The sequence below is a fragment of the Oncorhynchus mykiss genome, chromosome 18, assembly GCF_057628025.1.
Source record: "Oncorhynchus mykiss isolate SJ-2025 chromosome 18, ASM5762802v1, whole genome shotgun sequence".
NCBI lineage: Eukaryota > Metazoa > Chordata > Actinopteri > Salmoniformes > Salmonidae > Oncorhynchus > Oncorhynchus mykiss.
Window position 1 is genome coordinate 80279776 of NC_143039.1, and position 12718 is coordinate 80292493.

The 12718-nt window shown below is 44.6% G+C and overlaps 1 protein-coding gene across 1 annotated transcript in view; it reads right to left on the reverse strand.

Moving 5' to 3' along the window:
- LOC110515436 (angiopoietin-2) overlaps positions 1-12718 on the reverse strand; it is a 74213-nt gene that overhangs the window by 31022 nt on the left and 30473 nt on the right. Inside the window, exons 4-5 of the mRNA XM_090209441.1 lie at positions 9327-9559; positions 7920-8044 (exon numbers count right to left, since the gene is read on the reverse strand). Coding sequence (XP_090065567.1) covers positions 7920-8044; positions 9327-9559 — 358 coding nt within the window. The remainder of the gene's footprint in view (positions 1-7919; positions 8045-9326; positions 9560-12718) is intronic.

Sequence of the window (12718 nt, forward strand, 5' to 3'; positions counted from 1 at the left end):
TGGTGGGGGAAGAAATCCAATTCCCTAAAGAGGGCATTGGATTGTGCTGAACAGTTCTGTTCTGGATATTCCATAGTGGCAGAGACATTCAGGGCCATATCTATTGTGTTATAATACAGCCTCGAGCTCATCACATTTCAAAGAAATAACCTTTTCACAATGATTTTATGCTGGTTAGCATATGCAATTGATGTTGAATCTTTTGGGGGTATGTGTTTTTTTTCCTCAAAGAAAAGAAAAGTCAATTTAATTAAATGTAATAAATCATAGAAATAAATATAATTTTACAGGATTACATTTATTTATTTATTTTTATTTCACCTTTATTTAACCAGGTAGGCAAGTTGAGAACAAGTTCTCATTTACAATTGCGACCTGGCCAAGATAAAGCAAAGCAGTTCGACAGACACAACGACACAGAGTTACATATGGAGTAAAACAAACATACAGTCAATAATACAGTATAAACAAGTCTATATACGATGTGAGCAAATGAGGTGAGAAGGGAGGTAAAGGCAAAAAGGCCATGGTGGCAAAGTAAATACAATATAGCAAGTAAAACACTGGAATGGTATATTTGCAATGGAAGAATGTGCAAAGTAGAAATAAAAATAATGGGGTGCAAAGGAGCAAAATAAATAAATAAATAAAATACAGTAGGGAAAGAGGTAGTTGTTTGGGCTAAATTATAGGTGGGCTATGTACAGGTGCAGTAATCTGTGAGCTGCTCTGACAGTTGGTGCTTAAAGCTAGTGAGGGAGATAAGTGTTTCCAGTTTCAGAGATTTTTGTAGTTCGTTCCAGTCATTGGCAGCAGAGAACTGGAAGGAGAGGCGGCCAAAGAAATAATTGGTTTTGGGGGTGACTAGAGAGATATACCTGCTGGAGCGTGTGCTACAGGTGGGAGATGCTATGGTGACCAGCGAGCTGAGATAAGGGGGGACTTTACCTAGCAGGGTCTTGTAGATGACATGGAGCCAGTGGGTTTGGCGACGAGTATGAAGCGAGGGCCAGCCAACGAGAGCGTACAGGTCGCAATGGTGGGTAGTATATGGGGCTTTGGTGACAAAACGGATTGCACTGTGATAGACTGCATCCAATTTGTTGAGTAGGGTATTGGAGGCTATTTTGTAAATTACATCGCCAAAGTCGAGGATTGGTAGGATGGTCAGTTTTACAAGGGTATGTTTGGCAGCATGAGTGAAGGATGCTTTGTTGCGAAATAGGAAGCCAATTCTAGATTTAACTTTGGATTGGAGATGTTTGATATGGGTCTGGAAGGAGAGTTTGCAGTCTAACCAGACACCTAAGTATTTGTAGTTGTCCACGTATTCTAAGTCAGAGCCGTCCAGAGTAGTGATGTTGGACAGGCGGGTAGGTGCAGGTAGAGATCGATTGAAGAGCATGCATTTAGTTTTACTTGTATTTAAGAGCAATTGGAGGCCACGGAAGGAGTTGTATGGCATTGAAGCTTGCCTGGAGGGTTGTTAACACAGCATCCAAAGAAGGGCCAGAAGTATACAGAATGGTGTCGTCTGCGTAGAGGTGGATCAGAGACTCACCAGCAGCAAGAGCGACCTCATTGATGTATACAGAGAAGAGAGTCGGTCCAAGAATTGAACCCTGTGGCACCCCCATAGAGACTGCCAGACGTCCGGACAGCAGACCCTCCGATTTGACACACTGAACTCTATCAGAGAAGTAGTTGGTGAACCAGGCGAGGCAATCATTTGAGAAACCAAGGCTGTCGAGTCTGCCGATGAGGATGTGGTGATTGACAGAGTCGAAAGCCTTGGCCAGATCAATGAAAACAGCTGCACAGTAATGTTTCTTATCGATGGCGGTTAAGATATCGTTTAGGCACTTGAGCGTGGCTGAGGTGCACCCATGACCAGCTCTGAAACCAGATTGCATAGCAGAGAAGGTATGGTGAGATTCGAAATGGTCGGTAATCTGTTTGTTGACTTGGCTTTCGAAGACCTTAGAAAGGCATGGTAGGATAGATACAGGTCTGTAGCAGTTTGGGTCAAGAGTGTCCCCCCCTTTGAAGAGGGGGATGACCGCAGCTGCTTTCCAATCTTTGGGAATCTCAGACGACACAAAAGAGAGGTTGAACAGGTTAGTAATAGGGGTGGCAACAATTTCGGCAGATCATTTTAGAAAGAAAGGGTCCAGATTGTCTAGCCCGGCTGATTTGTAGGGGTCCAGATTTTGCAGCTCTTTCAGAACATCAGCTGAACGGATTTGGGAGAAGGAGAAATGGGGAAGGCTTGGGCGAGTTGCTGTGGGGGGTGCAGTGCTGTTGACCGGGGTAGGAGTAGCCAGGTGGAAAGCATGGCCAGCCGTAGAAAAATGCTTATTGAAATTCTCAATTATGGTGGATTTATCAGTGGTGACAGTGTTTCCTATCTTCAGTGCAGTGGGCAGCTGGGAGGAGGTGTTCTTATTCTCCATGGACTTTACAGTGTCCCAGAACTTTTTTGAGTTGGTGTTGCAGGAAGCAAATTACATCAGCATCCTTATCAAATATCATATTTTATATTCTAACTTTATAAGTGTGTTAGAATGTCAGTTCTGTGTGTATTTCCCCTAAAGCAGGTTCAAACCAACAATGATATCTGTTGAACAAGGTGTGAATGTGTGTATTTCCCCGAAAGCAGGTTCAAACCAACAACGATATCTGTTGAACAAGGCATGCTCCAAAATAACCAACGAGCTGTTATATAGCTGGTAACCATGGCAGCGTCAAAATGTGTCGACAACCAAGGCGTTTATTATACCCTGGCCAAGTTTATGAGAGGCTTTTTAGAAAGCACTAATGATTAAAACTTGTTTGCCAAACTTCCATATGCCATTTGCACGTTTGAGCTTTACTGAAACGTCCACACCAGAAAAACACACGCTCCCAATATCACTTTGTCACAGTGGGGTTTGTTTTCATTAGTCAGTCGTTACACACAAACACACACATTTAAACACACACTCTACATTAAAAACAGGTCAATTGAAACCTGCTCCAGTTTACTGCAGCAGCCACTCGGCTTGCTGCCTAGCATGGGGCTAGATGTAGAGTGTGTGTGTGTGTGTGTGTGTGTCTGCCATGAAGCTAAATGGTTGGATGGCAGACAGATTGAAAGCACCGGGGTAACGCAGCTGGAGTCTGTTGTTTTCCAAATAGTACCCTGTACCCTATGGTCCCTGGTCAGTACAGAGCGAGAGAGAGAGCGAGAGAGACAGCGAGAGAGAGAGCGAGAGAGAGAGAGTTTGTGAAAAAGCTATGAATAACAAAACACCAATTTCAACAGTATTTTCTCTCATCAGTATTTTTTCTCAACAGAGGTCCAGGCCTCTCTAAATCTGTGCCAGTGATGTGTCCTGTCTTCAGACTGTGAGAGCAGAGAGTGGCTGGACCGGGCCTCTTGTTTGTTATAGCGTTCTCAGACATTTCCACTTGGCCATTCTCCCCCTCTCTAATGTATTACATTAAAACCCTCTGTCCTTCCAGGACTTAATGTGGCATTTTCAAAAACAATACAATTTAATAACAAAATATATATTTTATTCACAGGGGGTGTGAGGATGTTTTATACACTTGAGGATTTCACCCATGATCACAGATGCACAATATGTGACCAATACAATGGGATTTGATACGAAGAAAAGTCAATTATTGCACATGAAAGCGGAACCACTGCATAAGGTAATTCAATGTAACCCCTTACCTTCACTGTGTGGGTAGAGTTAGGGGGTCGTAACCCCTTACCTTCACTGTGTTGGTAGAGTTAGGGGGTCGTAACCCCTTACCTTCACTGTGTGGGTAGAGTTGGGGGGGTCGTAACCCCTTACCTTCACTGTGTGGGTAGAGTTAGGGGTCGTAACCCCTTACCTTCACTGTGTGGGTAGAGTTGGGGGGGTCGTAACCCCTTACCTTCACTGTGTGGGTAGAGTTGGGGGGGTCGTAACCCCTTACCCTCACTGTGTGGGTAGAGTTCGGGGTCGTAACCCCTTAACTTCACTGTGTGGGTAGAGTTGGGGGGGTCGTAACCCCTTACCTTCACTGTGTGGGTAGAGTTAGGGGTCGTAACCCCTTACCTTCACTGTGTGGGTAGAGTTGGGGGGGTCGTAACCCCTTACCTTCACTGTGTGGGTAGAGTTAGGGGTCGTAACCCCTTACCTTCACTGTGTGGGTAGAGTTGGGGGGGCGATCGTAACCCCTTACCTTCACTGTGTTGGTAGAGTTGGGGGGGGGGTCGTAACCCCTTACCTTCACTGTGTGGGTAGAGTTAGGGGTCGTAACCCCTTACCTTCACTGTGTGGGTAGAGTTAGGGGTCGTAACCCCTTACCTTCACTGTGTGGGTAGAGTTAGGGGTCGTAACCCCTTACCTTCACTGTGTTGGTAGAGTTAGGGGGTCGTAACCCCTTACCTTCACTGTGTTGGTAGAGTTGGGGGGGGGTCGTAACCCCTTACCTTCACTGTGTTGGTAGAGTTGGGGGGGTCGTAACCCCTTACCTTCACTGTGTGGGTAGAGTTGGGGGGGTCGTAACCCCTTACCCTCACTGTGTGGGTAGAGTTCAGGGTCGTAACCCCTTACCTTCACTGTGTGGGTAGAGTTGGGGGGGTCGTAACCCCTTACCTTCACTGTGTGGGTAGAGTTAGGGGTCGTAACCCCTTACCTTCACTGTGTGGGTAGAGTTGGGGGGGGATCGTAACCCCTTACCTTCACTGTGTTGGTAGAGTTGGGGGGGGGGGTCTTAACCCCTTACCTTCACTGTGTGGGTAGAGTTAGGGGTCGTAACCCCTCACCTTCACTGTGTGGGTAGAGTTAGGGGTCGTAACCCCTTACCTTCACTGTGTGGGTAGAGTTAGGGGTCGTAACCCCTTACCTTCACTGTGTTGGTAGAGTTAGGGGGTCGTAACCCCTTACCTTCACTGTGTTGGTAGAGTTGGGGGGGGTCGTAACCCCTTACCTTCACTGTGTTGGTAGAGTTAGGGGGTCGTAGCCCCTTACCTTCACTGTGTGGGTAGAGTTAGGGGGTCGTAACCCCTTACCTTCACTGTGTGGGTAGAATTGGGGGGGGTCGTAACCCCTTACCTTCAGTGTCTGGGTAGAGCTAGGGGTCGTAACCCCTTACCTTCACTGTGTCGGTAGAGTTAGGGGTCGTAACCCCTTACCTTCACTGTGTGGGTAGAGTTGGGGGGGTCGTAACCCCTTACCTTCACTGTGTTTGTAGAGTTGGGGGGGTCGTAACCCCTTACCTTCACTATGTTTGTAGAGTTGGGGGGGTCGTAACCCCTTACCCTCACTGTGTCGGTAGAGTTAGGGGTAGTAACCCCTTACCTTCACTGTGTGGGTAGAGTTGGGGGGGTCGTAACCCCTTACCTTCACTGTGTTTGTAGAGTTGGGGGGGTCGTAACCCCTTACCCTCACTGTGTCGGTAGAGTTGGGTGGGCTCCTAACCCCTTACCTTCACTGTGTGGGTAGAGTTAGGGGGTCGTAACCCCTTACCTTCACTGTGTGGGTAGAATTGGGGGGGGGTCGTAACCCCTTACCTTCACTGTGTGGGTAGAGTTGGGGGGGGCGGTCGTAACCCCTTACCTTCACTGTGTTAGTAGAGTTGGGGGGTCGTAACCCCTTACCTTCACTGTGTGGTTAGAGTTAGGGGTCGTAACCCCTTACCTTCACTGTGTGGGTAGAGTTAGGGGTCGTAACCCCTTACATTCACTGTGTGGGTAGAGTTAGGGGTCGTAACCCCTTACCTTCACTGTGTGGGTAGAGTTAGGGGTCGTAACCCTTTACCTTCACTGTGTTGGTAGAGTTGGGGGGGGGGTCGTAACCCCTTACCTTCACTGTGTGGGTAGAGTTTGGGGGGGGGGTCGTAACCCCTTACCTTCACTGTGTGGGTAGAGTTGGGTGGGCTCGTAACCCCTTACCTTCACTGTGTGGGTAGAGTTGGGGGGTCGTAACCCCTTACCTTCACTGTGTGGGTAGAGTTGGGGGGGTCGTAACCCCTTACCTTCACTGTGTTGGTAGAGTTAGGGGGTCGTAACCCCTTACCTTCACTGTGTGGGTAGAGTTAGGGGGTCGTAACCCCTTACCTTCACTGTGTGGGTAGAATTGGGGGGGGGTGTAACCCCTTACCTTCAGTGTCTGGGTAGAGCTAGGGGTCGTAACCCCTTACCTTCACTGTGTGGGTAGAGTTGGGGGGGCGGTCGTAACCCCTTACCTTCACAGTGTTGGTAGAGTTGGGGGGTCGTAACCCCTTACCTTCACTGTGTGGTTAGAGTTAGGGGTCGTAACCCCTTACCTTCACTGTGTGGGTAGAGTTAGGGGTCGTAACCCCTTACATTCACTGTGTGGGTAGAGTTAGGGGTCGTAACCCCTTACCTTCACTGTGTGGGTAGAGTTAGGGGTCGTAACCCTTTACCTTCACTGTGTTGGTAGAGTTGGGGGGGAGTCGTAACCCCTTACCTTCACTGTGTGGGTAGAGTTTGGGGGGGGGGTCGTAACCCCTTACCTTCACTGTGTGGGTAGAGTTGGGGGGTCGTAACCCCTTACCTTCACTGTGTGGGTAGAGTTGGGTGGGCTCGTAACCCCTTACCTTCACTGTGTGGGTAGAGTTGGGGGGTCGTAACCCCTTACCTTCACTGTGTGGGTAGAGTTGGGGGGGGTCGTAACCCCTTACCTTCACTGTGTTGGTAGAGTTAGGGGTCGTAACCCCTTACCTTCACTGTGTGGGTAGAGTTGGGGGGTTGTAACCCCTTACCTTCACTGTGTTGGTAGAGTTGGGGATCGTAACCCCTTACCTTCACTGTGTTGGTAGAATGGGGATCGTAACCCCTTACCTTCACTGTGTTGGTAGAGTTGGGGGGGTCGTAACTCTTTACCTTCACTGTGTTGGTAGAGTTAGGGGTCGTAACTCTTACCTTCAGTGTGTGGGTAGAGTTGGGGGGGGTTGTAACCCCTTACCTTCACTGTGTTGATAGAGTTGGGGGGGTCGTAACTCTTTACCTTCACTGTGTTGGTAGAGTTAGGGGTCGTAACTCTTACCTTCAGTGTGTGGGTAGAGTTGGGGGGGTCGTAACCCCTTACCTTCATTGTGTGGGTAGAGTTGGGGGCGGTCGCAACCCCTTACCTTCAGTGTGTGGGTAGAGTTGGGGGTTGTAACCACTTACCTTCACTGTGAGGGTAGAGTTGGGGGGGTTGTAACCCCTTACCTTCATTGTGTGGGTAGAGTTGGGGGGGTCGTAACCCCTTACCTTCAGTGTGTGGGTAGAGTTGGGGGGGTCGTAACCCCTTACCTTCACGTGTTGGTAGAGTTGGGGGACTCGTAACCCCTTACCTTCATTGTGTTGGTAGAGTTGGGGGTCGTAACCCCTTACCTTCATTGTGTTGGTGGAGTTAGGGGGTCGTAACCCCTTACCTTCACTGTGTTGGTAGAGTTGGGGGGTCGTAACCTCTTACCTTCACTGTGTTGGTAGAGCTGGGGGTCGTAACCCCTTACCTTCACTGTGTTGGTAGAGTTGGGGGTCGTAACCCCTTACCTTCACTGTGTTGGTAGAATGGGGGGGTTGTAACCCCTTACCTTCACTGTCTTGGTAGAGTTGGTGGGGTCGTAACTCTTTACCTTCACTGTGTTGGTAGAGTTGGGGGGGTCGTAACTCTTTACCTTCACTGTGTTGGTAGAGTTGGGGGGTCGTAACCCCTTACCTTCACTGTGTTTGTAGAGTTGGGGGGGTCGTAACCCCTTACCTTCACTGTGTGGGTAGAGTTGGGGGGGTCGTAACCCCTTACCTTTACTGTGTGGTTAGAGTTGGGGGGGTCGTAACCCCTTACCTTCACTGTGTGGGTAGAGTTGGGGGGGTCGTAACGCCTTACCTTAACTGTGTGGGTAGAGTTGGGGGAGTCGTAACCCCTTACCTTAACTGTGCGGGTAGAGTTAGGGGGTCGTATGCTGTGGACACCATTCTCTGTGAGCCCAGATCTGAAGATTTCAGCACAGTTTCTGTAGATCACTGGCTCCTCTTTGGGTGTAGTGGGTATATCTGGGTAGAGAGGGATAGCATTCAGGATAATGCCTATGTACTGGGTATATCTGGTTAGAGAGGGATAGCATTCAGGAAAATTACTATGTACTGGGTATATCTGGGTAGAGAAGGATAGCATTCAGGATAATGCCTATGTACTGGGTATATCTGGGTCGAGAGGGATAGCATTCAGGATAATGACTATGTACTGGGTATATCTGGGTAGAGAGGGATAGCATTCAGGATAATGCCTATGTACTGGGTATATCTGGGTAGAGAGGGATAGCATTCAGGATAATGACTATGTACTGGGTATATCTGGGTAGAGAGGGATAGCATTCAGGAAAATGCCTATGTACTGGGTATATCTGGGTAGAGAGGGATAGCATTCAGGATAATGACTATGTACTGGGTATATCTGGGTAGAGAGGGACAGCATTCAGGATAATGACTATGTACTGGGTATATCTGGGTAGAGAGGGATAGCATTCAGGATAATGACTATGTACTGGGTATATCTGGGTAGAGAGGGATGGCATTCAGGATAATGCCTATGTACTGGGTATATCTGGGTAGAGAGGGATAGCATTCATGATAATGACTATGTACTGGGTATATCTGGGGCGAGAGGGATAGCATTCAGGATAATGCCTATGTACTGGGTATATCTGGGTAGAGACGGATAGCATTCAGGATAATGACTATGTACTGGGTATATCTGGGTAGAGAGGGATAGCATTCAGGATAATGACTATGTACTGGGTATATCTGGGTAGAGAGGGATAGCATTCAGGAAAATGCCTATGTACTGGGTATATCTGGGTAGAGAGGGATAGCATTCAGGATAATGACTATGTACTGGGTATATCTGGGTAGAGAGGGATAGCATTCAGGATAATGACTATGTACTGGGTATATCTGGGTATAGAGGGATAGCATTCAGGATAATGCCTATGTACTGGGTATATCTGGGTAGAGAGGGATAGCATTCAGGATAATTACTATGTACTGGGTATATCTGGGTCGAGAGGGATAGCATTCAGGATAATGCCTATGTACTGGGTATATCTGGGTAGAGACGGATAGCATTCAGGATAATGACTATGTACTGGGTATATCTGGGTAGAGAGGGATAGCACTCAGGATAATGATTATGTACTGGGTATATCTGGGTAGAGAGGGATAGCATTCATGATAATGACTATTGGTTTTCCTGGACTAAAAACCATTGGAAAAGCAAAAAAAAAAATGCTTTCATTACTTCCAATTAACAACCACATTCACAGTAGATCTTTCTCACCGTTGCAGTGGGTGACCATGGCTAGCAGCTGCTGCACTGTGTCAGTCAGTATAGCCTGCTGTTTCTGCAGTAGTGTGCTGTTGTGTGTGGAGGTCCCCAGCTCTCCATTTAGCTGGGTGACCAGCCGCCTCTGTCTCTCCAGCATGTCCTGCAACTGCTGTTTCTCCCTCTGAAGATCCTGAAGCTCCTTAACGTGCCTGGCCTCTAAAGCTGAGAACCTTTGCTCTAGCGAACTAAAAGAGAGATACATAAGAGAGAGAGAGATGGAGGGGGAGAGAAGAGAGAGAGTGAGTTATATAACCCATTGCCCTTCATGGTCTGCCTCTTCAACTAAGAATTAAGAAAAAACAGAGCAAACTAGAATGCTCTTTGGCCCTAAAAAGAGAGTACACAGTGGCAGAATATGTGACCACTGTGACTGACCCAAACTTAAGGAAAGCTTTGACTATGTACAGACTCAGTGAGCATAGCCTTGCTATTGAGAAAGGCCGCCGTAGGCAGTCCTGGCTCTCAAGAGAAGACAGGCTATATGAACACTGCCCACACAATTAGGTGGAAACTGAGCAGCAGAGAGAGTTTGGGCACCCAGAACACATAAAACACTCAAACAAAATAAAACATGATTAAACATCAAATAAAAACACAACACCAAATCCTCTTCCACAGTAACTAATCACAACAACTCCATATACTCATAAACAGATTGGTCAAAGACCAGTTTCAAAGTATCAAAATAATAAAACAGAAATTACAATTCCCTAAAAGACACTCCATTGGAGTGTCACCTATGCCCCTATAGTAGTCATATTCAAGAATAAAGCCAATAAATCATTTTTATTGTGATTCATATGAATGTACCCTAATAAAATGTAATTCAGTATAACAATGTTTTTTTTTATAAATACAATTTAATACCCATTTTTCATAATCACAAGGTTCTATATTCATGCTTAGACTGGCAGAAATGTAATTTCCCAGAAAAAAATGACATTTTTATTTTGAATACCACATATATGAAGGTTTTAGACAAAAACTTCCTGCCTTCCTGCCAAAAAAACGCACAAATTTATTAAAATATCTTTCACTTCATTCTTTGATATTTGTTTTTGTCTCTTTGTGCAGGCTCGCTGAACTTAGATTGTTTCCATAGGAGAGAGAGAGATACATGACCCATACACCACACACATAAAGAACATGGGTTTTATTATGCAACATAGTGTACATAGTTCACATGAGGTACAATTGAAATCACCTAGGATGTTGAGCTGGTACAAGTTGTTCAAGGGGGGCTGCTCAATAGAGTTTCCTTCAGTGGATACTGGGGTTAAGGTCATCGTCATTTGTTAGATTTTTTCACGGCACCTCCTCTGATTGAATCTACGTTTGATTCTGATCGCTGAAAAACCAAAACGTAATAGTTGTGACACTGGCACAGAATAGGATTCGCATTTCCATTAAATGTTAATAGTAGTCTATTAATAGTAGGCTAAACAATGATAACAATTTCTAACAATTTATCAAAGTTTAAATGTTAAATCAACTCCTTCTCCCCTTTCTCTCTCAAACATGTTTTGTTACTTTTTTCATTGCTAATGCTAATAACAATCACTATACTACAATTTGAGCCGGCGACTGGTCTGTGCCTTTCTTATAGTGAATGACATCGATGAAGCGCAAAAAGTCCACACAAAAGTTATTCAAGTTTTTAAATATTTTTAACATTAAGACTATACCATCTAAAGGTAAGGAGTAACATTAAGACTATACCATCTAAAGGTAAGGAGTAACATTAAACATTACCACTATACCATCTAAATGTAAGGAGTAACATTAACACTCTACCATCGAAAGGTAAGGAGTAACAATAAAACTATACCATCTAAAGGTAAGGAGTAACATTAAGACTATACCATCTAAAGGTAAGGAGTAACGTTAAGACTATACCATCTAAAGGTAAGGAGTAACAATAAAACTCTACTATCTAAAGGTAAGGAGTAACGTTAAGACTATACCATCTAAAGGTAAGGAGTAACGTTAAGACTACACCATCTAAAGGTAAGGAGTAACCTTAAGACTATACCATCTAAAGGTAAGGAGTAACATTAAACATTAAGACTGTACCACCTAAAGGTAAGGAGTAACATTAAACATTAAGACTATACCACCTAAAGGTAAGGAGTAACATTAAACATTAAGACTATACCACCTAAAAGTAAGGAGCAACATTAAACATTAAGACTATACAATCTAAAGGTAAGGAGTAACATTAAGACTATACCATCTAAAGGTAAGGAGTAACATTAAACATTAAGACTATACAATCTAAAGGTAAGGAGTAACATTAAGACTATACCATCTAAAAGTAAGGAGCAACATTAAACATTAAGACTATACCATCTAAAGGTAAGGAGTAACATTAAGACTATACCATCTAAAGGTAAGGAGTAACATTAAACATTAAGACTATACCATCTAAAGGTAAGGAGTAACATTAAGACTATACCATCCAAAGGTAAGGAGTAACATTAAACATTAAGACTATACCATCTAAAGGTAAGGAGTAACATTAAGACTATACCATCTAAAGGTAAGGAGTAACATTAAACATTAAGACTATACCATCTAAAGGTAACGAGTAACATTAAGACTATACCATCCAAAGGTAAGGAGTAACATTAAACATTAAGACTATACCATCTAAAGGTAAGGAGTAACATTAAGACTATACCATCTAAAGGTAAGGAGTAACATTAAACATTAAGACTATACCATCTAAAGGTAACGAGTAACATTAAAGGCACACCTGAAATTGGAGGGCACGCAATTCAAATAAATAATCATAAAAATTATGGATATTAAACATTTAGGTACATACAAGTGTCTTATTTCGGTTAAAAGCTCAAAGTCTTGTTCATCTAACTGCATCGTCTGATTTACAATAGGCTTTACAGTGAAAGTATGCCATGCGATTGTTTGAGGACGGTGCCCAACATCAAAATATATTCCAATTTAGCACAGACTTCATAAAATCACAAATAGCAATTAAATATTCACTTACTTTTTGAACATCTTCCTCTGATTTGCAATCCAAAGGGTCCCAGCTACAACATGAATGGTTGTTTTGTCAGATAAAATCCTTCTTTATATCCCAAAAATCTGTTTAGTTGGCGCCATCGATTTGAGTAATCCACTCAAATATTCAACATGCAGTGAAACGAATCCAAAAAGCTACTGCTAAACTTTGTTAAAACAAGTCCAAATATGTTTATATTTAATCCTCAGGTACTCTACAATGTAAATAAACTAAAAGTATGTTCAATAGAAAAGCAAAATTAGCAGGTGCGCATACACTTCGTTGCGCACGCACAGACTGATTTCTGACTCCCACTACC